Below are 27,632 nucleotides of genomic sequence, written 5' to 3'. Positions count from 1 at the left end.
AGGAGGTTACAGAGATAAGGAGGGGCGAGGCCACATCGGGCTTTGAACACGAGGATGAGAATTTTAAAATTGAGGCGTTGCTGGACCGGAAGCCACTGTAGGTCGACAGACACGGGGGGTGATGGATGAAAGGGATTTGGTGTGGTAAACAAAGCCGCACACAGACAGGTTATTGAACTAAAGCAGGGGCACCCAATCTTTTGTCATTCGGATGCACACAGATGTATACTGTGGGGCTTTGAGGGCCACGTATTTAGTTTAAATCCACGTTCCATAATTTAGTACATTTCTCAAGTTGCTGATATAAATGGGTCTTGGTGTTCTGGTTGAAGATTTATCCAACAGTCCCACAAAATTCAAACGGGCAAATAAGAAATATTGGTGCAAATAGGACCTGAGTTGCCTGGGTTTCAAGGGCCAAATTGACTGGGTGCACATCTCTGGGCTGGAGTATCCCAATCATCCCAGGTCAACAAAGGGAGGAGACCAGCATTGTTGGTGGTGTTTATTTTTTTTAAAAACAAAATTCAATTCCCTGTTCAATTCATCAATGTCCCAGCAGAGAGAATAGCAGGATCCAAATTGCTGCATAAAAAGATGTCAGACTGACCTGAGAGAGGGGTTGAAGTTCCTCACCGTCATGTCATGCAGGGGAAGAGGACTGTTCATGTTTAATCTGATTGAGAAACTGCGCACCAAAAACAGAACAGGAAAGCCTACTTTTTCTCTCCGATTTGGACCAGCTGAACCCAAACGATAGCCGTTGAAGGGTCACAAGCAGCAGCTTCAAGTCCTCTGCACCGTCAGAAAGAGATCGGCTGTCCCACAGCATCCTGGTCAAATAGTAAGGGAACTGAGGGCAGATATGTGATCATTAAATCACACACACCCTTTCTCGTGATTGGTAAAAAGAATAAAGATCATCTATCACGAACAGTGAATCAGCAATGTGCACATCCAGTGCTGTTCATCCCAGTGAAAGTTGGTAGAGCCTGATAAGGTAGCACTGTACTTATTCTATGCAAACATATTCACAAATATCCTTTGGAAAAATAATGCCACAATGAATCTCTTTCATGGGCTTGAGGGACTGACACCCAGCAATCAGCTGTGCAATGCTTACAACCCTATGATTCTCTGTCTTCATCTTTCCCCTTTCCAGAGGAGTTGTAGTTGCTGCTTGTGACCCTTCAAGACCCGTTATTTGGGTTCAGCTGGTCCAATCTGACACAGAAAAGTAGACTTCCCTGCTCTGTTTTAATTGCACAGTTTCTCGATCAGATGAAAGAAACGCAGCTGTCTGAGTCCATCTTTTCCCTTCCCCTTCAGGCTTTTTTCAGCCGATTCCTCGCTCGGAGGGAGCGCTGGGCGGGAGGTTTCCCATCCCGCTACTAAACGGGAATGAAGCCGAATACAAAAATAAGTGGCATTAACTGAATGTAGTCTTCCTTGGGCTGTGCTATGTCAGACAGGAGCAGCATGTGGTTGGCAGGCTGGGATTCTTTTGAAGGGCCAGTAAAGGTTAACCCGGTGCCCCCCAAAACATTGTATAAGAATGCAGTTGGCCCAAACAAAACTAAAATATTCAACTGCAGTATTATTTTGGACATCAAGGAAACAACCCATATCCAGCAGTGCACACCAGTCCCGGAAAGGCTGTTAGTGTACTGGTGGACACTGCCTGGTCCCTCTTCAGGCCAACCATGCACAAGGCCACGGAAGAAAGGCAAGCACTCGGATTGACTGTCCCAGCGGATTCTAGACCTGCAGACGGCAGTCTTAGTCAGGCCCAGGAGCAGGTCCTTTGGTCTGCTCACCTCCCCATGCATCAGGCGACCAAAGAGAAGCAGGGTAGGGCTAAAAAAAAATGCAGCCAGACATTGAGGAGCAGCCCCTTTAAACAGAGGCTGCAACCTCTGGCAACGCAAGCAAATGTTAAAAAGTATCCTCCTCCAGGCCGCAGAATGGGCAAGGGGCCTGGGCGTGTGTGAAGTGGCTCAAGAGGACATTCAAGGCCACTGCACCGCCCAGTGCACTCCACAGGTCCCCAGTGGTGCCGGGGAGGATCCCTGAAGGCAGGGCTTGTAGGCCGTGCAATGAGGCAACATCGTACACAAGGACCTTTCTCCTCAAAAGCTCTGGTGGATATTCCAGATGGCAGGTATTTGGAGTCTGGATAATGGAGGTTCCACTGCATTAGCTATTTTAATATCCTTACCATTGAAAGTGACATGTCTCCTTTTACTCCTGTTTAAGTTTCTCTGCAGCAAGTCAGTCCCATTCATTGTTTACTTCTGTCCCACATCCTTTGATCCATGTGCCCTACTTTACGTTTATCACTGTCAAATTTCAGTTGTCATTTATCTTCCTTCCCGAATGCAGAACTGACCTAAATCCTTAAGAAAACCTTTGCCTACTTCTTCTGTCTCCACTGTTCTCTCTATTTTAATGTTGTCGGCAACAGATTTGTCAATGGTTTGCAATTAGTGTGTGTCCTTTATGCAGATTGGAAGCAATGGTAGCCCAAGCACTGACCACTGTTGGACTCCACTCAACACTTCTCCACCAGTCTGACATTGCATCTCTCATGGGTTGGGTGCCTTGGTCAGGCTTGGGACCAGAAGTCTTGGGTTTAGATCCCAGCCAGAGTTCACTCAGCCTTTTATCCTTCCTGGGTATATGGAATCATGGAATGATACAGCACAGAAGGAGGCCATTTGGCCCATTGTGTCTCTGCTGGCTCTTCGAAAGAGCTGTCCAATTAGTCCCACTCCTCATCTCTTTTTTTATTCGTTCATGGGATGTGGGCGTCGCTGGCGAGGCCGGCATTTATTGCCCATCTCTAATTGCCCTTGAGAAGGTGGTGGTGAGCCGCCTTCTTGAACCGCTGCAGTCCGTGTGGTGAAGGTTCTCCCACTGTTAGGCAGGGAATTCCAGGATTTTGACCCCGCAAAAATGAAGGAACGGCGATATATTTCCAAGTCGGGATGGTGTGTGACTTGGAGGGGAACGTGCAGGTGGTGTTGTTCCCATGTGCCTTCTGCCCTTGTCCTTCTAGGTGGTAGAGGTCGCGGGTTTGGGAGGTGCTGTCGAAGAAGCCTTGGCGAGTTGCTGCAGTGCATCCTGTGGATGGTGCACACTGCAGCCACTGTGCGCCGGTGGTGAAGGGAGTGAATGTTTAGGGTGGTGGATGGGGTGCCAATCAAGCGGGCTGCTTTGTCCTGGATGGTGTCGAGCTTCTTGAGTGTTGTTGGAGCTGCACTCATCCAGGCAAGTGGAGAGTATTCCATCACACTCCTGACTTGTACCTTGTAGATGGTGGAAAGGCTTTGGGGAGTCAGGAGGTGAGTCACTCACCACAGAATACCCAGCCTCTGCCTGCTCTTGCAGCCACAGTATTTACGTGGCTGGTGCAGTTGAGTTTCTGGTCAATGGTGACCCCCAGGATGTTGATGGTGGGGGATTCGGCGATGGCAATGCCGTTGAATATCAAGGGGAGGTGGTTAGACTCTCTCTTGTTGGAGATGGTCATTGCCTGGCACTTGTCTTGCGCAAATGTTACTTGCCACTTATCAGCCCAAGCCTGGATGTTGTCCAGATCTTGCTGCATGCGGGCATGGACTGCTTCATTATCTGAGGGGTTGTGAATGGAACTGAACACTGTGCAATCATCAGCGAACATCCCCATTTCTGACCTTATGATGGAGGGAAGGTCATTGATGAAGCAGCTGAAGATGGTTGGGCCGAGGACACTGCCCTGAGGAACTCCTGCAGCAATGTCCTGGGGCTGAGATGATTGGCCTCCAACAAACACTACTGTCTTCCTTTGTGCTAGGTTTGACTCCAGCCACTGGAGAGTTTTCCCTCCGATTCCCATTGACTTCAATTTTACTAGTGCTCCTTGGTGCCACACTCGGTCAAATGCTGCCTTGTTGTCGAGGGCAGTCACACTCACCTCACCTCTGGAATTCAGCTCTTTTGTCCATGTTTGGACCAAGGCTGTAATGAGATCTGGAGCCGAGTGGTCCTGGCGGAACCCAAACTGAGCATCTGTTTTTACAACCAAAGTGGATAACCTCACATTTACCCACGTTATACTGCATCTGCCGCGTTCTTGCCCACTCACCCAACTTGTCTATGTTGCCTCCCAATCATGATAGATAGCAAGAATTATAATTCTAACATAAACCCAGGCACATTGCTGGAATGCAGTTACTAGTATATAAAACAGTTCAAGACAAAAATCTCCAGACAAATCATGGAACAGCTGTGTTAGTCGTATTATAATGCCATATAAAAGGGACTTGGTAACAATTCTGACCAAATTACATATTTGACTTCTATGTTGCACAATGACATAGGAGACTTTCTTTGTATAGAATCCTCAGGGTACAAAAGTTTCTCTTTCCCTTTACCCTGTCCTGCCATCTGCTCCCATGGTCTTTCATCAGTTGTAATGGAGAAAGCACATTCTCGTTCACAAATCAGCATCATCGCAAACTCAGCTGGTATTAAAACTAATATTGCGTCAAGTTTAGTCCAAAGTGCAATTAAACTTGAAAAGTGCAAACCTTAGTAATGAGCCGCTGATCACAATTGCTATCCTGCTCATTTATGGCATTAGACAGATTAGCTCGCTTTCTAATCCATGTATCCTCCGTCAACATTTACAAAATATAACACTTTCCACTACCAGTTCAAGCAGTGAATCTGCTCCACGCATTTTCAACATTGATCCAAAATAAAACTTTCCAATGAAGTGGAGAAAAGCCTCCTAATAAAATATCTCAACATATCCTTCAAATTAATTCTACTTTCACGAGGCTCTTATTAAAAAATGCCTGTCTGTAACCTGGACACACGGGTGCAAGTGGGGAGGTCACCTGCATCTCAGGTCAGCCGACACTTTTTAGGGAATGGACCCTAAAATTAAAAACCTCCTCGGCTTCCCAGCATAACCTGAATAATACAACAAGTTTGTTCAGTTATGCCATATATCACATTTCATGAAGTGGCTGAAATGCTAAAAATACCCCCATAAAGAAGCTTGTGAATGGAAGAGTAATTTCTTTTCTAACAATTCCATTAGAGTTTCTCTGTGAAGATATAAATGAATTTTGCACAGCATTTGGCTCCAAATGGTGTTCTATGATTAAGAAACATGCAGGGAGCTCCCCCTAGTGGCCCAGTGGGTAAAAACAACGTACAATGTCGCACTGAGTCCCAGAAGATCACTGATTCAGTTCCTGATTTACATTGAGTAAGCTTACCTTCGCAAAGGGGGAGATAGGGGTGGGGAGGGAAATCATTCAGGGTTCCCAATTTGCAATGACTCCTGTTTAAACTGTGGACAGTGGAGGAGAATGAGATCAGGCTGGGCTGTTCTGTCCTCTGTGGTTGAATAACCTGTTGGCACTCACCATCCAGGCTTACCCATGAAGAATGGCTGTCACCCAGCAGGAGTCAGTGCCTTCAGAAGAGAAGAAAATAAACAGAACAGGAAAGATCTTCAAAAGTTAGCATAAGATCTTATCCTGCAGTCTAGAGCTTTTCAGTCAGGAGGCCACAATCTCTTCAGTGGTTCTGGTTGAGAGTTCAAGAGGTTCCTCAGGGTGACCTTAAATTTTATGCACCCAGCTCAGCCTGGACATGTAATTGGAAAGTATTGCCATTGAACACCTCATTCAGCTCTCAAAGCTGCCGCAGAGGACCAAACGAGGCCAACAAATTGAAGCTAATTTAGTTCAATTAAACAATTTTGGAATTCTCATCCTTGTGTTCAAATCCCTCCATGGGCTCGCCCCCTCCCTATCTCTGTAAACTCCTCCAGCCCTACAACCCTCCGAGATCTCTGCACTCCTCCAATTCCGGCCTCTTGCGCATCCCCGATTTTATTCGCTCCACCATTGGTGGCCGTGCCTTTGGCTCTCCAGGCCATAAGCTCTGGAATTCCCTCCCTAAACCTCTCCACCTCACCCTTGTCCTTGAAGACACTCCTTAAAACCCATCTCTTTCCTTATGTGGCTCGGTGTCAAATTTTGTTTGATAATCGCTCCTGTGAAGTGCCTTGGGACTTGTTACTACTTTAAAGGTGCTATATAAATGCAAGTTGTTGTTATTGCTTTTGCTCGTTTTTATGTGCCTCTAGTTCATGAAGTTGCTTCTCTATTATTTTGCAGACTGCAGTGCGAAGGAGGCAGACAGATCCAGCGCTGGTGTCATCTGTCAGAAGATTACAATGTCAGCGCACAATGTCATCTCGCTGGGACTCAGCCATCTCTCAAATTTCCACATCACATAAATAAGAGAACCGTCTGAAATCTCACCAGCAGCATCTAAAACCAGGTAATTTCAGCACATAATAGAAGTTCCATCCAGTATCGTTCCCCCTTTAAAAGTTTCATTGAATGTCGACAGTGACGGTCAAGAGCTTTGTGCACAATACTCAGAAATCCAACAGAATATTACCAGGGCTCCAAGTGTTCAATTATGAGGAGATTACATAAACTAGGCTTGTATTCCCTGGAATATAGAAAGTTAAGGGGTGATTTGATTGAGGTTTTTAGGATCTTGAAAGGAATTGATAGGATAGATAGAAAGAGACTTTTTCTGCTGTTGGGGGAGTCTCGGACATGGGGACATAACCTTAAAATCAGAGCCAGGCCCTTCAGGAGAGAAATTAGGAAATACTTCTTCACACAAAGGGTGGTAGAAGTGTGGAACTCTCTCCCACAAAAAGCAGTAGATGCTAGCTCAATTAATAATTTTAAATCTGGCTTTGATAGATTTTTGCTAGGCAAGGGTATTAAGGGATATGGAGCCAAGGCGGGCAAATGGAGTTAAGGTGCAGCTGAGCCGTGATCTCATTGAATGGCGGAACAGGCTCCCGGGGATGAATGGCCTACTTCTGTTCCCATATGCCTAGAGTTTAAATAAGTACCATGTACAGTCAGTGGTGTCATTACTGCAAGGTGTGCTACCATGTCGGTATGCGGAGGAGTCTGCTGTTTCTAAAAGTTAAAAAAAACATAGAAAATTACAAAATTCTTCACTGCAGCAAATACTTGGGGTGAAATTTCTCCTGTCGATAACTTTCCCCAAGAAGTCAACATGCGCACCAAACGGAAAATCTTGTTCCACCGATATAACTCTGCCATGTTATAGGAAGGAACCTAGGAACAGGAGTAGGCCATTCAGCCCCTCGAGCCTGTTCTGCCACTCAATTAGGTCATGGATGATCTGTATCTTAACTCCATCTACCTGCCTTGGTTCCATAACCCTTAATACCCTTGCCTAAGAAAAATCTATCAATCTCAGTTTTGCAATTTTGAATTGACCTCCAGATTCAGAGTTCCAGATGTTGCCATCTCTGAGCACAGTCGACTCCTCTTAATTTGAAGTTGCTAAATTCAAATAATTCGAATTGAATTCTTGCGACAAAATAACCCCCCCCACCTCCGGTGCCATCTTACACAAATCACTTTTAATTTCGTAATTTGAGCAAAGATGAATGACTTTGAATTAACATGACTGGACTATACTGCAACGTGGCAGAGTTCTACCAGTATTCAGAACAGGGCAATTCAGGAAGGAATCTGCTCGATCACTGCCCACTGCAATTACAGTGTCCTTTTAAGGTGAGCACACTGCTTCGATATAATGTTTTCAACAAATGGGCAGAAAGGTGATTCATGGTTAGGCACAGACCAGTGACCACCTGCCAAGAAGCTTTGATAGCACTACTGGAATCAACAGCAGAGTGTTTTAACAAGACCAACATCGATCAATGTGTTGCTCTATTTCCAAGGTTAGATGAGCTGTTTCCAGTTCCTGATAGTTCTCATCCTGCTGTCCTTCTTGTAATCTGAACCTTGAATTAAATCATAGAAGCATGCCGTTTTAGCTTATTTTTACTTGGAATTTTGTTTTTTTCAGTTACCCAATATGGGGCCAGGTTTTCTGCCCACTCAAACTAAATGGAGGGAATTCAACCCCTCCCCATGGTGTCTGACAGCAGCACTGCCTATTTTCCCCTTTCTTTCCATGGGGAGAAACGTCAATTTCTGTTCGTTGCCTCCCTTTGACTGTGTGCCCGAGATCCAAAACTTGCTTCGTGCGTGTCAACCTTCCACTGCCAGGTTTATGAAAAATACATTTCCAAACCTTTTTTCTTTCATCTACGTGCTGAAGATCACAGAGCACAAAAAATAAACACAAGGCCAAGGATACATTTCTATTTGCAGCCCGAGGACGATGAGGCATTTTAATTTGAACTATCATTGTAACTCAATCCCCCCCACATCACCTAAATGCACCGCGTTCTGTCGGAGTGAACTTGACAGACTGGAAGGATTCAAAGTTCAATCCTTCATTTGTTCAGCGGATGAGGCAGCGAGAGGTCACAAAATTGGCCTCAGTATTTTCCGTCTTGGAAGGGGCCAAAGTTCGGGCCCCTGATCACAACTCTCATCGACCCCTGCTGCGCAGTGAACATGTGGACGGGGTTAGGATTTCGACAGCGATGCTTTCCATAGCTGAATAGCACCCTTACACTCATTTCTCAGTGAAAGCACTGCCTTTTGGGGTGAGGTGCTGAGACAACCACTTGTGCTCTGACCAGCAGGGGAGTAAGGAGCTTAAAAAAAAATTGGAGGAGTAACAGGAACGACCCTTGCAGTCTCAAAACAGTTCCACTTGTCGAGAGCTGCGGTGGGAATTAACTCGCTACGTCCACATTGTTGCAATGATATTGTTTACTGAGTACAAAGGGCAGTCTGACTGGGTTCCCAATGAAAGTCCGCCACTTGCTTGCGAAGCAGATGGTGGGGAGGAGTCCGAGCAGTGGCTCCAGCCCAACAAAGAGGCCAGACTGCATGAGCTTGGCAGTTGGACAAGTCTTTCTCTTGAAACTGAGGTTGAATAACTCAAGGAGGTGGGCGGCGGGGTGGGTCAATACATTACTGTTCATTGCAGGCTCAGTTCTGGTCTTACTAATAAATAATTAATAAATAAAATGTGTCAGTCGTGGCTCAGTTGAAAGCACTCTCGCCTCTGAGTCAGAAGGTTGTGGGTTCAAGTCCCACTCCAGGGACTTGAGCATATAATCTAGGCTGGCACTCCCAGTGCAGTACTGAGAGAGTGCTGCACTGTCAGAAGTGCCATCTTTCAGATAAGATGTTAAACCGAGGCCCCGTCTGCTCTCTCAGGTGGATGTAAAAGATCCCACGGCACTATTTGAAGAAGAGCAGGGGAATTTTCCCCGTGTCCTGGTCAATATTTATCCCCCAACCAACATCACTAAAAAACAGATTATCTGGCCATTGCTGTCTGTGGGAGCTTGCTGTGTGCAAATTGGCTGCCGCTTTTCCCTACGTTACAACAGTGAACCGTACTTCATTGGCTGTAAAGAGCTTTGGGACGACCTGAGGTCGTGAATGGCGCGATTTAAATGGCAAGTTCTTTTATTTCACCACGTGGTACCTGAAAGAGGAAATCTCCTCAGAGGCTGAACCGCACTGAAATAGGCAGCAGGGCGACGCAGCGCAGTGATGTTCCAAGTTAGTGCGGTACAGTGTGATGGGAGGCGGGCTTTTCCCTCCCCCACAGTAACCCAGAGAGGTGACTTGCCGATCCCTGCTGTGCCATCCGGCGGGGGGTGTCGAGCGGAGGCCGGCTGTGTCCCTGCAACGAGAGAGGAAAAATCTCAGCAGGCAAGGCGACCCAGGCCTGTTTGAGTGGCACAGAACCCAAGGGGCGACAGGGGCCTTTGCTCTCCCTCTCAGAGGCAAGCGGACAGAGGTGCAGATGCATGGGGGCAGAATATCAATGCAAATTCCCTCAGGATTGGAAAAAAAAAGACTGCATCTAAATCGTACAGGGATGTCTAAAAAGTTGGCCAACAACATATTCCCCTTTAATTCAAAGTCTGAGATAACCCATTGTCCGATAAGGTCCTATGTCATGAGATGATATCTGTGAAGTCCAATTGCGCTTGGAACGACTTGAACGAGCCTGAAATATTTTTTTGAAAAACAGCCGCCTCAACCCAACCCAACCCAACCCAACCTAAATGGGTTCCAAAGCAGGGAAACCTATAGCTGTTCAAACAGTACAAAACTGACTTATAAACCGCATAGAAAAACAACAATCACTTACAGCATAGAGAGAGCTACGATTGTGTGGCCGTATCGGAGCTGTGGTTTGGCACAATTTTTTTTTTAAAACTCCATTGAATTGGTGTGAGTGGATGATAATCAGGAATCAGAGTTCAGGTAGCTGCGAATATGCAAGAGCAGGTTATTGCATCACCTGAACTCCTCAAATGGATAACTGCCTTGCAATCTGTTCCCAGACAGCCAGTACCCTCTATTTACGAAGCACTGGACTGCCACTATTACAAAAGAAAAACCCAGATAGTGAAAGAAAAAACCTGGATTTATATAGTGCCTTATCACATCTCTCAGAAACATCCCAAAACGCTTCACATACAGTGGAGTACTGTGAAGATCAGTTGGTGCTGTTAGTTGGATAAACACTGCGGTCATTTTGTGCACGGCAACGAATCGAGTTAGGAGGATAGGAAAGTACAACTCTTGGAAAAGGCCGTTTTGATCTCCCTGGCCAGCCCCAGAGTTAACCTGAGGGAAGAATGTTGGCCAGGGCGCCGTGGGATTTTTAATGTCCGCCTGAACAGAGTCTTGGTTGAACATCTGGTTGAAAGGACAGCACCTTCCATAATGCAGCAGTGCCCTCAGGACTGCACTGAACAGTCAGCCTCCATTATGTGCTCAAATCCCTTCAGCCCACAACTTTCTTGATTCAGAAAGGAGAATGCTACCAACTGAGCCAAGATGACACCTTACTCCCTTTATATCCATCACTCTACATTCCTTCAAACCTCTGTCCCTGTGCGTCTCCTGCAGTGTTGCACCCCTCCTGCTCTTTGTGGTGCCCACTTCTGGCATCATGTAGCTGTTGTTCATCATTGCCAGTAATCACCACCTCCCCTACGCAGTCCACACATCCCAATTGCAGCTCTGCAAGGGAAAATACGGATTTTTTTTTTTTGTTCATGAAAATCACTGTTGAAGGGTGGGCAGGAATGAACTGCAGACGTGTCTGGGCTCCCCTCAGGATCACCGACTTCCCTGAATCTCAGTCGGACCATCCGTTATTGTATATTTAAACCAACAGAGGGAAAGCTGAAAGCTGGGGGCTGCAGTGAAAGTAGGCTACACATGTAAGTGAAACCAGGACATTCGCTGTTATCACAGTAACACAACATCAGCGGTTTGCCAGGAGGCTCAATCTGCTGAACTGCATAAATGTGAGCAGATATTTTCTTGCATCACACAGCTGGCCTGCAGGACCCCTTCAGTGTTGAACTTGCTCGAATTAGAATTTTTCCATCCTAATGATACTTTGCACAACAAATAAAAAAAAAACATTGTGACGTTGAAGAGAAGAATATAAAACAGGAAAATATGATGCACACTCGAGACCTCTGCACAGTGTGCTCCTGGTCGCAGGATTGGGTCATTGCAAACAGCAGATTGCATGCATACATTTGATTGAACACAGATGTGGGGGAGTGGGGGGGGTTGAGCCCATCTTCTCCCCCACACCCTGCCGCCTCCTGAAGGTATTGCCTCCTGTCGGGGGAATAGTTTGACAAGTCCCTCTCCAGAGCTTTGGCCCACGAGACCATTCTTCTCGCTTCAGCCTGCGGAGTGAGGAAGCAGCAGGATATTTGGCCACGAGGAGTAGCATGGTGCACCCTGATCCTGTTCCAACTCAACTTCCCACAGGCGTGCGCTCCGGCAGGAGTCACGGGATGTGCGAGCTGAAGCAGGGACCCCCCAGTTGATTTTGCTTTCCCAAGCCTGGGAGCAGACTACTGCAGACTCCGCGCAGACCAGGAATCCAACCCGGGATCTTCTGGTCTGTGCTTTGCACGTGCTTACCGCCATGCCATCAGGTGGGCTGTAGTTAAAGGGGCGGTGGCTTCATGGGGGGGTGGGGGAAGGGGAGGGAAAGTTTGCCACAGCTTTTTTCATTTTTTTGTTTTGCAAGTAGAGCACAGGGAGGAATCATTGGGCAGGGAAAACCAGTGAGGGGGCTGCCACTACCTGATTCTTGTTTGGAGATGGAAAATCATTTTTATCTTGATGTCACCGCACACAAGATGACGTGCTTCTAAACAAACCAGAAAAGGTTTCGCCCAACTCTCCCTCTCTCTCTCTCTCTCGAAGACAGTGGCCCTTTAGAATCGAGCCAAGCTTTCTGAAGGTTGTTGCAGGTGCCTGCATAATGTGCTGATGTGTGTATTTATCAAGCAGAATCTGTTTGGATAGAGCTGGAGACTGGGCAGAGCTGGTTTGACTGCTCCAGCAGGAATAGACTGAACAGGCTGGGGCTCTCTTTACAAAAGAGAAGGCTGAGAGGTGACCTGATAGAGGTCTTTAAAATTATGAAAGGGTTCGATAGGGTAGGCCTAGAGAAGATGTTTCCACTTGTGGGGGAGTCCAAAACCAGGGGCCATGAGTATAAGAAAGCCACCAATAAATCCAATAAGGAATTCAGGAGAAACTTCTTTACCCTGAGAGTGGTTAGAATGTGGAACTCGCTACCACAAGGAGTAGTTGAGGCGAAAAGCATAGATGCATTTCAGGGGAAACTGGATAAGTACGAGGGAGAAAGGAATAGAAGGTTATGCTGATAGGGTTAGATGAAGAGGGGTGGGAAGAGGCTCGTGTGGAGCATAAAGGCCAGCATAGACCTGTTGGGCTGAATGGCCTGTTTCTGTGTTGTAGATTCTATGTAAAAACAACTTATCGCAAACACGATTCTCTCTCTGATGGCAGCTAACAGCTCCTGACCTCTGTTGATACGGTGTTATTCTCACACACCGATGACATCTCACATGTTAGGGATATCGTAGGACTGTTGATCTGAACGCTTTCTCCCTGAGGAGCTTTGTCCTGCTGCTTCCCAACAAGATTTGATCTAGGAAAACAGACCATCAAATTCCCACTTAGTTTCAGTGGAAGTCACTGTTTGCGGGGGGTGGGGTGAAATTAACCCCATCCTGCGTATCACAGTAAGAAAGACTCTCAGACTTGAATCATTTCAGTGGGTAAACAGTCTGCGTCACTGTGTTCCTCAAATAAACCCTCCCTTCCCAATGACCTAACTAACACTGAGGAAGGAGATTGATAATCCTACAGTTTCATCAAGTTTATTCAAGGTGACACCACAAGATCAGCTTTATTTTTTTTTACTTTCGTTGTGAACTGTTAATAAGCAATCCCTGAATTTGATCCTTTTGTTTGTCGGTGATGGGAGAGAGAGATCCTGTTTCTTGCTTCTGGGCACCACTTCTCTGCAGTGTTGATCTGACTGCTGCACAATTCATGAAAAGGGGCAACAATAGTGTACGAGCTAAGAGAATTCATTATAGCGCCAGAAGAGGGGAAAAGAAGAAAACTAGATTATATACTCTCAGGTCACTCATGGCAGTAAATCAAGCTTCTTCTCTCCGTCAGCCTGACAGCCTCTCCCTTCCACCCCACTCAATCTGCCCAGCAACCCTTTCATGTACCAGCTTGTTATTATAACTGAAAAAAAACTTCAGTAATACTTTGCGATAAACTGATAGCCTTTCCCTGTGACCCCTCCCCGGCTACAACTGTCCCTAGCACTCACCAGCCCTGGTCATCCCTCCCCTGCACTCACCAGCCCTGGTCATCTCTCCCCTGCACTCACCAGCCCTGGTCATCTCTCCCCTGCACTCACCAGCCCTGGTCATCTCTCCCCTGCACTCACCAGCCCTGGTCATCTCTCCCCTGCACTCACCAGCCCTGGTCATCTCTCCCCTGCACTCACCAGCCCTGGTCATCTCTCCCCTGCACTCACCAGCCCTGGTCATCTCTCCCCTGCACTCACCAGCCCTGGTCATCTCTCCCCTGCACTCACCAGCCCTGGTCATCTCTCCCCTGCACTCACCAGCCTGAGTCTTCTCTCCCTGCACTCACCAGCCCTGGTCATCTCTCCCCTGCACTCACCAGCCCAAATAATCTCTTCCCTGCAGTCAACAACCTGAGTAATCTCTTCCCTGCAGTCAACAACCGGAGTAATCTCTCCCCTGCGCTCACCAGCCTGAGTAATCTCTCCCCTGCACTCACCAGCCCCGGTCATCTCCCCCTGCACTCACCAGCCCCGGTCATCTCCTCCTGCACTCACCAGCCCCGGTCATCTCTCCCCTGCACTCACCAGCCCTGGTCATGTCTCCCCTGCATTCACCAGCCCGAGTCATCTCCCCCTGCACTCACCAGCCCCGGTCATCTCCCCCTGCACTCACCAGCCCTGGTCATCTCTCCCCTGCACTCACCAGCCCTGGTCCTGTCTCCCCTGCATTCACCAGCCAGAGTCATCTCTCCCCTGCACTCACCAGCCCCGGTCATCTCTCCCCTGCACTCACCAGCCCTGGTCATGTCTCCCCTGCATTCACCAGCCCGAGTCATCTCTCCCCTGCACTCACCAGCCCTGGTCATGTCTCCCCTGCACTCACCAGCCCTGGTCATGTCTCCCCTGCATTCACCAGCCCGAGTCATCTCTCCCCTGCACTCACCAGCCCGAGTCATCTCTCCCCTGCACTCACCAGCCCTAGTCATCTCTCCCCTGCACTCACCAGCCCCGGTCATCTCTCCCCTGCACTCACCAGCCCTGGTCATGTCTCCCCTGCACTCATTAGCCCTGGTCATGTCTCCCCTGCACTCACCAGCCCCTGTCATGTCTCCCCTGCACTCACCGGCCCCAGTCATCTCTCCCCTGCACTCACCAGCCCGAGTCATCTCTCCCCTGCATTCACCAGCCCTGGTCATGTCTCCCCTGCGCTCACCAGCCCCGGTCATGTCTCCCCTGCACTCACCAGCCCCAGTCATGTCTCCCCTGCACACACCAGCCCCAGTCATCTCTCCCCTGCACTCACCAGCCCTAGTCATCTCTCCCCTGCACTCACCAGCCCCTGTCATGTCTCCCCTGCACTCACCAGCCCTAGTCATCTCTCCCCTGCACTCACCAGCCCTGGTCATCTCTCCCCTGCACTCACCAGCCCTGGTCATCTCTCCCCTGCACTCACCAGCCCCGGTCATGTCTCCCCTGCACTCACCAGCCCTAGTCATCTCTCCCCTGCACTCACCAGCCCCGGTCATCTCTCCCCTGCACTCACCAGCCCTGGTCATGTCTCCCCTGCACTCATTAGCCCTGGTCATGTCTCCCCTGCACTCACCAGCCCCTGTCATGTCTCCCCTGCACTCACCGGCCCCAGTCATCTCTCCCCTGCACTCACCAGCCCCAGTCATCTCTCCCCTGCACTCACCAGCCCCGGTCATGTCTCCCCTGCGCTCACCAGCCCCAGTCATGTCTCCCCTGCACTCACCAGCCCCAGTCATCTCTCCCCTGCACTCACCAGCCCCTGTCATGTCTCCCCTGCACTCACCAGCCCCAGTCATCTCTCCCCTGCACTCACCAGCCCCTGTCATGTCTCCCCTGCACTCACCAGCCCTAGTCATCTCTCCCCTGCACTCACCAGCCCTGGTCATCTCTACCCTGCACTCACCAGCCCCGGTCATGTCTCCCCTGCACTCTCCAGCCCCAGTCATCTCTTCCCTGCACTCACCAGCCCTAGTCATCTCTCCTCTGCACTCACCAGCCCTAGTCATCTCTCCCCTGCATTCATCAGCCCTGGTCATGTCTCCCCTGCACTCACTAGCCCTGGTCATGTCTCCCCTGCACTCACCAGCCCTGGTCATGTCTCCCCTGCACTCACCAGCCCTGGTCATGTCTCCCCTGCACTCACCAGCCCTGGTCATCTCTCCTCACACTCACCAGCCCTGGTCATCTCTCCCCACACTCACCAGCCCTGGTCATGTCTCCCCTGCGCTCACCAGCCCCGGTCATGTCTCCCCTGCACTCACCAGCCCTGGTCATCTCTACCCTGCACTCACCAGCCCCGGTCATGTCTCCCCTGCACTCACCAGCCCCAGTCATCTCTCCTCTGCACACCAGCCCTAGTCATCTCTCCCCTGCATTCATCAGCCCTGGTCATGTCTCCCCTGCACTCACTAGCCCTGGTCATGTCTCCCCTGCACTCACCAGCCCTGGTCATGTCTCCCCTGCACTCACCAGCCCTGGTCATCTCTCCCCACACTCACCAGCCCGAGTCATCTCTCCCCTGCACTCACCAGCCCTGGTCATCTCTCCCCTGCACTCACCAGCCCGAGTCATCTCTCCCCACACTCACCAGCCCGAGTCATCTCTCCCCTGCACTCACCAGCCCTAGTCATCTCTCCCCTGCACTCACCAGCCCCGGTCATCTCTCCCCTGCACTCACCAGCCCTGGTCATGTCTCCCCTGCACTCATTAGCCCTGGTCATGTCTCCCCTGCACTCACCAGCCCCTGTCATGTCTCCCCTGCACTCACCGGCCCCAGTCATCTCTCCCCTGCACTCACCAGCCCGAGTCATCTCTCCCCTGCACTCACCGGCCCCAGTCATCTCTCCCCTGCACTCACCAGCCCCGGTCATGTCTCCCCTGCACTCACCAGCCCTAGTCATCTCTCCCCTGCACTCACCAGCCCTGGTCATCTCTCCCCTGCACTCACCAGCCCTGGTCATGTCTCCCCTGCGCTCACCAGCCCCAGTCATGTCTCCCCTGCACTCACCAGCCCCAGTCATCTCTCCCCTGCACTCACCAGCCCCTGTCATGTCTCCCCTGCACTCACCAGCCCCAGTCATCTCTCCCCTGCACTCACCAGCCCCTGTCATGTCTCCCCTGCACTCACCAGCCCTAGTCATCTCTCCCCTGCACTCACCAGCCCTGGTCATCTCTACCCTGCACTCACCAGCCCCGGTCATGTCTCCCCTGCACTCACCAGCCCCAGTCATCTCTTCCCTGCACTCACCAGCCCTAGTCATCTCTCCTCTGCACTCACCAGCCCTAGTCATCTCTCCCCTGCATTCATCAGCCCTGGTCATGTCTCCCCTGCACTCACTAGCCCTGGTCATGTCTCCCCTGCACTCACCAGCCCTGGTCATGTCTCCCCTGCACTCACCAGCCCTGGTCATGTCTCCCCTGCACTCACCAGCCCTGGTCATCTCTCCCCACACTCACCAGCCCTGGTCATCTCTCCCCACACTCACCAGCCCTGGTCATCTCTCCCCACACTCACCAGCCCTGGTCATCTCTCCCCACACTCACCAGCCCTGGTCATGTCTCCCCTGCGCTCACCAGCCCCTGTCATGTCTCCCCTGCACTCACCAGCCCTAGTCATCTCTCCCCTGCACTCACCAGCCCTGGTCATCTCTACCCTGCACTCACCAGCCCCGGTCATGTCTCCCCTGCACTCACCAGCCCCAGTCATCTCTCCTCTGCACTCACCAGCCCTAGTCATCTCTCCCCTGCATTCATCAGCCCTGGTCATGTCTCCCCTGCACTCACTAGCCCTGGTCATGTCTCCCCTGCACTCACCAGCCCTGGTCATGTCTCCCCTGCACTCACCAGCCCTGGTCATCTCTCCCCACACTCACCAGCCCTGGTCATCTCTCCCCACACTCACCAGCCCTGGTCATCTCTCCCCTGCACTCACCAGCCCTGGTCATGTCTCCCCTGCACTCACTAGCCCCGGTCATGTCTCCCCTGCACTCACCAGCCCCGGTCAACTCTTCCCTGCACTCACCAGCCCTAGTAATCTCTCCTCTGCACTCACCAGCCCTAGTCATCTCTCCCCTGCATTCATCAGCCCTGGTCATGTCTCCCCTGCACTCACTAGCCCTGGTCATGTCTCCCCTGCACTCACCAGCCCTGGTCATGTCTCCCCTGCACTCACCAGCCCTGGTCATCTCTCCCCACACTCACCAGCCCTGTTCATCTCTCCCCTGCACTCACCAGCCCTGGTCATGTCTCCCCTGCACTCACTAGCCCCGGTCATGTCTCCCCTGCACTCACCAGCCCTGGTCATCTCTCCCCACACTCACCAGCCCTGTTCATCTCTCCCCTGCACTCACCAGCCCTGGTCATCTCTCCCCACACTCACCAGCCCTGTTCATCTCTCCCCTGCACTCACCAGCCCCTGTCATGTCTCCCCTGCATTCACCAGCCCTGGTCATGTCTCCCCTGAATTCACCAGCCCTGGTCATGTCTCCCCTGCACTCACTAGCCCTGGTCATGTCTCCCCTGCACTCACCAGCCCTGGTCAAGTCTCCCCTGCACTCACCAGCCCTGGTCATGTCTCCCCTGCACTCACCAGCCCTGGTCATCTCTCCTCACACTCACCAGCCCTGGTCATCTCTCCCCACACTCACCAGCCCTGGTCATGTCTCCCCTGCGCTCACCAGCCCCGGTCATGTCTCCCCTGCACTCACCAGCCCCTGTCATGTCTCCCCTGCACTCACCAGCCCTAGTCATCTCTCCCCTGCACTCACCAGCCCTGGTCATCTCTACCCTGCACTCACCAGCCCCGGTCATGTCTCCCCTGCACTCACCAGCCCCAGTCATCTCTCCTCTGCACACCAGCCCTAGTCATCTCTCCCCTGCATTCATCAGCCCTGGTCATGTCTCCCCTGCACTCACTAGCCCTGGTCATGTCTCCCCTGCACTCACCAGCCCTGGTCATGTCTCCCCTGCACTCACCAGCCCTGGTCATCTCTCCCCACACTCACCAGCCCGAGTCATCTCTCCCCTGCACTCACCAGCCCTGGTCATCTCTCCCCTGCACTCACCAGCCCGAGTCATCTCTCCCCTGCACTCACCAGCCCTAGTCATCTCTCCCCTGCACTCACCAGCCCCGGTCATCTCTCCCCTGCACTCACCAGCCCTGGTCATGTCTCCCCTGCACTCATTAGCCCTGGTCATTTCTCCCCTGCACTCACCAGCCCCTGTCATGTCTCCCCTGCACTCACCGGCCCCAGTCATCTCTCCCCTGCACTCACCAGCCCGAGTCATCTCTCCCCTGCACTCACCGGCCCCAGTCATCTCTCCCCTGCACTCAGCAGCCCGAGTCATCTCTCCCCTGCATTCACCAGCCCTGGTCATGTCTCCCCTGCGCTCACCAGCCCCGGTCATGTCTCCCCTGCACTCACCAGCCCCAGTCATGTCTCCCCTGCACTCACCAGCCCCAGTCATCTCTCCCCTGCACTCACCAGCCCTAGTCATCTCTCCCCTGCACTCACCAGCCCCTGTCATGTCTCCCCTGCACTCACCAGCCCCAGTCATCTCTCCCCTGCACTCACCAGCCCCTGTCATGTCTCCCCTGCACTCACCAGCCCTAGTCATCTCTCCCCTGCACTCACCAGCCCTGGTCATCTCTACCCTGCACTCACCAGCCCCGGTCATGTCTCCCCTGCACTCACCAGCCCCAGTCATCTCTTCCCTGCACTCACCAGCCCTAGTCATCTCTCCTCTGCACTCACCAGCCCTAGTCATCTCTCCCCTGCATTCATCAGCCCTGGTCATGTCTCCCCTGCACTCACTAGCCCTGGTCATGTCTCCCCTGCACTCACCAGCCCTGGTCATGTCTCCCCTGCACTCACCAGCCCTGGTCATGTCTCCCCTGCACTCACCAGCCCTGGTCATCTCTCCCCTGCACTCACCAGCCCTGGTCATCTCTCCCCTGCACTCACCAGCCCTGGTCATCTCTCCCCTGCACTCACCAGCCCTGGTCATCTCTCCCCTGCACTCACCAGCCTGAGTCTTCTCTCCCTGCACTCACCAGCCCTGGTCATCTCTCCCCTGCACTCACCAGCCCAAATAATCTCTTCCCTGCAGTCAACAACCTGAGTAATCTCTTCCCTGCAGTCAACAACCGGAGTAATCTCTCCCCTGCGCTCACCAGCCTGAGTAATCTCTCCCCTGCACTCACCAGCCCCGGTCATCTCCCCCTGCACTCACCAGCCCCGGTCATCTCCTCCTGCACTCACCAGCCCCGGTCATCTCTCCCCTGCACTCACCAGCCCTGGTCATGTCTCCCCTGCATTCACCAGCCCGAGTCATCTCCCCCTGCACTCACCAGCCCCGGTCATCTCCCCCTGCACTCACCAGCCCTGGTCATCTCTCCCCTGCACTCACCAGCCCTGGTCCTGTCTCCCCTGCATTCACCAGCCAGAGTCATCTCTCCCCTGCACTCACCAGCCCCGGTCATCTCTCCCCTGCACTCACCAGCCCTGGTCATGTCTCCCCTGCATTCACCAGCCCGAGTCATCTCTCCCCTGCACTCACCAGCCCTGGTCATGTCTCCCCTGCACTCACCAGCCCTGGTCATGTCTCCCCTGCATTCACCAGCCCGAGTCATCTCTCCCCTGCACTCATCAGCCCTGGTCATCTCTCCCCTGCACTCACCAGCCCGAGTCATCTCTCCCCTGCACTCACCAGCCCTAGTCATCTCTCCCCTGCACTCACCAGCCCCGGTCATCTCTCCCCTGCACTCACCAGCCCTGGTCATGTCTCCCCTGCACTCATTAGCCCTGGTCATGTCTCCCCTGCACTCACCAGCCCCTGTCATGTCTCCCCTGCACTCACCGGCCCCAGTCATCTCTCCCCTGCACTCACCAGCCCGAGTCATCTCTCCCCTGCATTCACCAGCCCTGGTCATGTCTCCCCTGCGCTCACCAGCCCCGGTCATGTCTCCCCTGCACTCACCAGCCCCAGTCATGTCTCCCCTGCACACACCAGCCCCAGTCATCTCTCCCCTGCACTCACCAGCCCTAGTCATCTCTCCCCTGCACTCACCAGCCCCTGTCATGTCTCCCCTGCACTCACCAGCCCTAGTCATCTCTCCCCTGCACTCACCAGCCCTGGTCATCTCTCCCCTGCACTCACCAGCCCTGGTCATCTCTCCCCTGCACTCACCAGCCCCGGTCATGTCTCCCCTGCACTCACCAGCCCTAGTCATCTCTCCCCTGCACTCACCAGCCCCGGTCATCTCTCCCCTGCACTCACCAGCCCTGGTCATGTCTCCCCTGCACTCATTAGCCCTGGTCATGTCTCCCCTGCACTCACCAGCCCCTGTCATGTCTCCCCTGCACTCACCGGCCCCAGTCATCTCTCCCCTGCACTCACCAGCCCCAGTCATCTCTCCCCTGCACTCACCAGCCCCGGTCATGTCTCCCCTGCGCTCACCAGCCCCAGTCATGTCTCCCCTGCACTCACCAGCCCCAGTCATCTCTCCCCTGCACTCACCAGCCCCTGTCATGTCTCCCCTGCACTCACCAGCCCCAGTCATCTCTCCCCTGCACTCACCAGCCCCTGTCATGTCTCCCCTGCACTCACCAGCCCTAGTCATCTCTCCCCTGCACTCACCAGCCCTGGTCATCTCTACCCTGCACTCACCAGCCCCGGTCATGTCTCCCCTGCACTCTCCAGCCCCAGTCATCTCTTCCCTGCACTCACCAGCCCTAGTCATCTCTCCTCTGCACTCACCAGCCCTAGTCATCTCTCCCCTGCATTCATCAGCCCTGGTCATGTCTCCCCTGCACTCACTAGCCCTGGTCATGTCTCCCCTGCACTCACCAGCCCTGGTCATGTCTCCCCTGCACTCACCAGCCCTGGTCATGTCTCCCCTGCACTCACCAGCCCTGGTCATCTCTCCTCACACTCACCAGCCCTGGTCATCTCTCCCCACACTCACCAGCCCTGGTCATGTCTCCCCTGCGCTCACCAGCCCCGGTCATGTCTCCCCTGCACTCACCAGCCCTGGTCATCTCTACCCTGCACTCACCAGCCCCGGTCATGTCTCCCCTGCACTCACCAGCCCCAGTCATCTCTCCTCTGCACACCAGCCCTAGTCATCTCTCCCCTGCATTCATCAGCCCTGGTCATGTCTCCCCTGCACTCACTAGCCCTGGTCATGTCTCCCCTGCACTCACCAGCCCTGGTCATGTCTCCCCTGCACTCACCAGCCCTGGTCATCTCTCCCCACACTCACCAGCCCGAGTCATCTCTCCCCTGCACTCACCAGCCCTGGTCATCTCTCCCCTGCACTCACCAGCCCGAGTCATCTCTCCCCACACTCACCAGCCCGAGTCATCTCTCCCCTGCACTCACCAGCCCTAGTCATCTCTCCCCTGCACTCACCAGCCCCGGTCATCTCTCCCCTGCACTCACCAGCCCTGGTCATGTCTCCCCTGCACTCATTAGCCCTGGTCATGTCTCCCCTGCACTCACCAGCCCCTGTCATGTCTCCCCTGCACTCACCGGCCCCAGTCATCTCTCCCCTGCACTCACCAGCCCGAGTCATCTCTCCCCTGCACTCACCGGCCCCAGTCATCTCTCCCCTGCACTCACCAGCCCGAGTCATCTCTCCCCTGCATTCACCAGCCCTGGTCATGTCTCCCCTGCGCTCACCAGCCCCGGTCATGTCTCCCCTGCACTCACCAGCCCCAGTCATGTCTCCCCTGCACTCACCAGCCCCAGTCATCTCTCCCCTGCACTCACCAGCCCTAGTCATCTCTCCCCTGCACTCACCAGCCCCTGTCATGTCTCCCCTGCACTCACCAGCCCTAGTCATCTCTCCCCTGCACTCACCAGCCCTGGTCATCTCTCCCCTGCACTCACCAGCCCCGGTCATGTCTCCCCTGCACTCACCAGCCCTAGTCATCTCTCCCCTGCACTCACCAGCCCCGGTCATCTCTCCCCTGCACTCACCAGCCCTGGTCATGTCTCCCCTGCACTCATTAGCCCTGGTCATGTCTCCCCTGCACTCACCAGCCCCTGTCATGTCTCCCCTGCACTCACCGGCCCCAGTCATCTCTCCCCTGCACTCACCAGCCCTGGTCATCTCTCCCCTGCACTCACCAGCCCTGGTCATGTCTCCCCTGCGCTCACCAGCCCCAGTCATGTCTCCCCTGCACTCACCAGCCCCAGTCATCTCTCCCCTGCACTCACCAGCCCCTGTCATGTCTCCCCTGCACTCACCAGCCCCAGTCATCTCTCCCCTGCACTCACCAGCCCCTATCATGTCTCCCCTGCACTCACCAGCCCTAGTCATCTCTCCCCTGCACTCACCAGCCCTGGTCATCTCTACCCTGCACTCACCAGCCCCGGTCATGTCTCCCCTGCACTCACCAGCCCCAGTCATCTCTTCCCTGCACTCACCAGCCCTAGTCATCTCTCCTCTGCACTCACCAGCCCTAGTCATCTCTCCCCTGCATTCATCAGCCCTGGTCATGTCTCCCCTGCACTCACTAGCCCTGGTCATGTCTCCCCTGCACTCACCAGCCCTGGTCATGTCTCCCCTGCACTCACCAGCCCTGGTCATGTCTCCCCTGCACTCACCAGCCCTGGTCATCTCTCCCCACACTCACCAGCCCTGGTCATCTCTCCCCACACTCACCAGCCCTGGTCATCTCTCCCCACACTCACCAGCCCTGGTCATCTCTCCCCACACTCACCAGCCCTGGTCATGTCTCCCCTGCGCTCACCAGCCCCTGTCATGTCTCCCCTGCACTCACCAGCCCTAGTCATCTCTCCCCTGCACTCACCAGCCCTGGTCATCTCTACCCTGCACTCACCAGCCCCGGTCATGTCTCCCCTGCACTCACCAGCCCCAGTCATCTCTCCTCTGCACTCACCAGCCCTAGTCATCTCTCCCCTGCATTCATCAGCCCTGGTCATGTCTCCCCTGCACTCACTAGCCCTGGTCATGTCTCCCCTGCACTCACCAGCCCTGGTCATGTCTCCCCTGCACTCACCAGCCCTGGTCATCTCTCCCCACACTCACCAGCCCTGGTCATCTCTCCCCACACTCACCAGCCCTGGTCATCTCTCCCCTGCACTCACCAGCCCTGGTCATGTCTCCCCTGCACTCACTAGCCCCGGTCATGTCTCCCCTGCACTCACCAGCCCCGGTCAACTCTTCCCTGCACTCACCAGCCCTAGTAATCTCTCCTCTGCACTCACCAGCCCTAGTCATCTCTCCCCTGCATTCATCAGCCCTGGTCATGTCTCCCCTGCACTCACTAGCCCTGGTCATGTCTCCCCTGCACTCACCAGCCCTGGTCATGTCTCCCCTGCACTCACCAGCCCTGGTCATCTCTCCCCACACTCACCAGCCCTGTTCATCTCTCCCCTGCACTCACCAGCCCTGGTCATGTCTCCCCTGCACTCACTAGCCCCGGTCATGTCTCCCCTGCACTCACCAGCCCTGGTCATCTCTCCCCACACTCACCAGCCCTGTTCATCTCTCCCCTGCACTCACCAGCCCTGGTCATCTCTCCCCACACTCACCAGCCCTGTTCATCTCTCCCCTGCACTCACCAGCCCCTGTCATGTCTCCCCTGCATTCACCAGCCCTGGTCATGTCTCCCCTGAATTCACCAGCCCTGGTCATGTCTCCCCTGCACTCACTAGCCCTGGTCATGTCTCCCCTGCACTCACCAGCCCTGGTCAAGTCTCCCCTGCACTCACCAGCCCTGGTCATGTCTCCCCTGCACTCACCAGCCCTGGTCATCTCTCCTCACACTCACCAGCCCTGGTCATCTCTCCCCACACTCACCAGCCCTGGTCATGTCTCCCCTGCGCTCACCAGCCCCGGTCATGTCTCCCCTGCACTCACCAGCCCCTGTCATGTCTCCCCTGCACTCACCAGCCCTAGTCATCTCTCCCCTGCACTCACCAGCCCTGGTCATCTCTACCCTGCACTCACCAGCCCCGGTCATGTCTCCCCTGCACTCACCAGCCCCAGTCATCTCTCCTCTGCACACCAGCCCTAGTCATCTCTCCCCTGCATTCATCAGCCCTGGTCATGTCTCCCCTGCACTCACTAGCCCTGGTCATGTCTCCCCTGCACTCACCAGCCCTGGTCATGTCTCCCCTGCACTCACCAGCCCTGGTCATCTCTCCCCACACTCACCAGCCCGAGTCATCTCTCCCCTGCACTCACCAGCCCTGGTCATCTCTCCCCTGCACTCACCAGCCCGAGTCATCTCTCCCCTGCACTCACCAGCCCTAGTCATCTCTCCCCTGCACTCACCAGCCCCGGTCATCTCTCCCCTGTACTCACCAGCCCTGGTCATGTCTCCCCTGCACTCATTAGCCCTGGTCATTTCTCCCCTGCACTCACCAGCCCCTGTCATGTCTCCCCTGCACTCACCGGCCCCAGTCATCTCTCCCCTGCACTCACCAGCCCGAGTCATCTCTCCCCTGCACTCACCGGCCCCAGTCATCTCTCCCCTGCACTCACCAGCCCGAGTCATCTCTCCCCTGCATTCACCAGCCCTGGTCATGTCTCCCCTGCGCTCACCAGCCCCGGTCATGTCTCCCCTGCACTCACCAGCCCCAGTCATGTCTCCCCTGCACTCACCAGCCCCAGTCATCTCTCCCCTGCACTCACCAGCCCTAGTCATCTCTCCCCTGCACTCACCAGCCCTGGTCATGTCTCCCCTGCGCTCACCAGCCCCAGTCATGTCTCCCCTGCACTCACCAGCCCCAGTCATCTCTCCCCTGCACTCACCAGCCCCTGTCATGTCTCCCCTGCACTCACCAGCCCCAGTCATCTCTCCCCTGCACTCACCAGCCCTAGTCATCTCTCCTCTGCACTCACCAGCCCTAGTCATCTCTCCCCTGCATTCATCAGCCCTGGTCATCTCTCCTCTGCACACCAGCCCTAGTCATCTCTCCCCTGCACTCACCAGCCCTGGTCATGTCTCCCCTGCACTCACCAGCCCTGGTCATGTCTCCCCTGCACTCACCAGCCCTGGTCATCTCTCCCCTGTACTCTTCTGATGCTGATAGCTTCTCCCTGTACATGAACTACCAGTGCTGCACCTGCTCCGAGTAGCCCCTCTCTGCATTCTCCTGCACCTCTGGCGATGCTCCACCACCTGACTGATAGCCCCTCCCATAATCTGTCTGCCTCAACGATGTCCTCGTTTCTTTTCCCCCATGCACAGTAAAAACTGTACACCCCAAATCAGACACCGCGCAAAATAAATTACACTTGCAACAGACAGCTCCTTCCCGTGAAGACTTTGGAATACTCCTGTTGCAACAAGACACTTCAGAAAAGTATGGGATGGGATGGGATTGGATGGGGGGAAACTACATGGACAAACCATTGAAGAGTCGAGATACAATCAAATGAAGGATTGATGTATTTTCAGATTGTTTTGATGCATGGACAGAGCCCAAGGGCTTAACTTGTGACCACAGCTCAGCTGATGCACTCTACTGAGTGTAAAATTACAGTTTGTGCCTCATCCCCTTGTATGCCGATGCACATTGGGTTTTTTTGTCTGCTTTGGTTATTTTAACACCAAATCATTTCTACTGCAGTTAAATATAATAGTGCAATGGTCAGTTTCTTGGACTATTCGACCTGAAAGGAATCGGTATGCAGCTTCACATTATCATTCGTCTCGGTCAAGGTCTCTGTCAAAGGCAGAAGTTTCCCGAGTATCTGGACCCTTCCAGCTCCGAAACAAGCTGCAACCGCTGTTTTTTTTTCCATTATTATCTTAATTCCCTGCCCTCTCTCTCTGCTCCATTGCACTGGCTCGTGCTGCTGTGCAGTTCCCCAGGCACCAGCTGTCCGCTGGTTCCTCGCAGGAACTCTGGCTGGTTTTACCAAATTAAAATGTCTGCTATCATCGTTGCACTGTGTGCAATTTTTGTGAGCCGCGTCCTCCTCCTCACTCACTATTTAAGCTCCCGCCCCCCCCCCCCCCCCCCCTCCCTCTCGTTCCCTTCCCCCTCCCCCAGCTGCAGTGCTGATTCAGTGAGAGATTCATTCCATGGGCACCAGAAATCCAGCACTTGCTCGGTTCAGCGCTGTCTTTGCACCAGTTTATGCCCAAAACGCACGTTTTCCCATCAACACTCCAGTCGGACTGAACTGGTTCGGTGCAGTCTTGGCCTGGCCAGGGTCCATAACTCTGAAAGCAACCACTGCAAATTTTGCATTGTGTTAAAAATGTGTTTGGGTTGCACTTGCACGTTTTCCTGCAAAGCGAATAATTTGATTCATTTTGCCCGTTGTATTTGCCACGTTCTTTGCCAGCCTCAACACCCAACCAACTGCATTCAGACCAATCTTATGTGCAGTGCAACTGCAGTGATCGTCGCACAATACTGTGCTCCATGCCAAATGATAGATGTATTTATTACACAAGACTGGGAGAGCAAAGAGAAAGTTCTGAGGGCAGGTCGCACAGGCAAAGAGGCTGGTCGTTCACAGAGGCTCTTTCCTCCCCCAGTGATTGCAATGTTCTGGCCACTGGGAGGCAATGGGCCCATAGTTTTAATAGAGGGTTTCCACTCCTGCTATGGATGCTGGGATAGGTTTGCCTCCATTAGAGAGCCTGGACTTTCTCTCACTTTCCACAGAAATACATCCATGTGTGGGAGGCCAGGAGATTACGATCGCTTGTGGGAGGCCCCCGCTGAATGTGGGAGTGTTGATTCGCCTGATGATATCTCTCAGTGCGTTTAATCAAATAACGTGCTTTGGATTTTAAAACAAAGATCGCTGAGTCTCACACGATCGTCATTGACAGGCCACGAGGCCATAAACATCCCTTAATGCCCTCCCTTCACTCGGTGTGAAGCAAGATTTGACAAGGAGGGAAAAAAAGGGGATAAAG

At 53.4% G+C, this 27,632-nt stretch overlaps 1 protein-coding gene across 2 annotated transcripts in view; it reads right to left on the bottom strand.

Annotated features, from left to right (window-relative positions):
- The window catches only part of tacc1 (transforming, acidic coiled-coil containing protein 1), a 145,282-nt gene that overhangs the window by 116,356 nt on the left and 1,294 nt on the right, over positions 1 to 27,632 (bottom strand). The window contains exon 2 of one of the 2 annotated variants that reach the window (XM_068001195.1): positions 9,481 to 9,681. The exons of the other annotated variant lie outside the window; for it this stretch is intronic. Coding sequence (XP_067857296.1) covers positions 9,481 to 9,681 — 201 coding nt within the window. The remainder of the gene's footprint in view (positions 1 to 9,480; positions 9,682 to 27,632) is intronic. 2 annotated transcript variants of the gene reach the window in all.

This window comes from Heptranchias perlo, chromosome 20 (genome assembly GCF_035084215.1).
Source record: "Heptranchias perlo isolate sHepPer1 chromosome 20, sHepPer1.hap1, whole genome shotgun sequence".
NCBI lineage: Eukaryota > Metazoa > Chordata > Chondrichthyes > Hexanchiformes > Hexanchidae > Heptranchias > Heptranchias perlo.
Note: the sequence above shows the minus strand (reverse complement) of the source record. Positions and strands in the feature narration are given on the sequence as shown.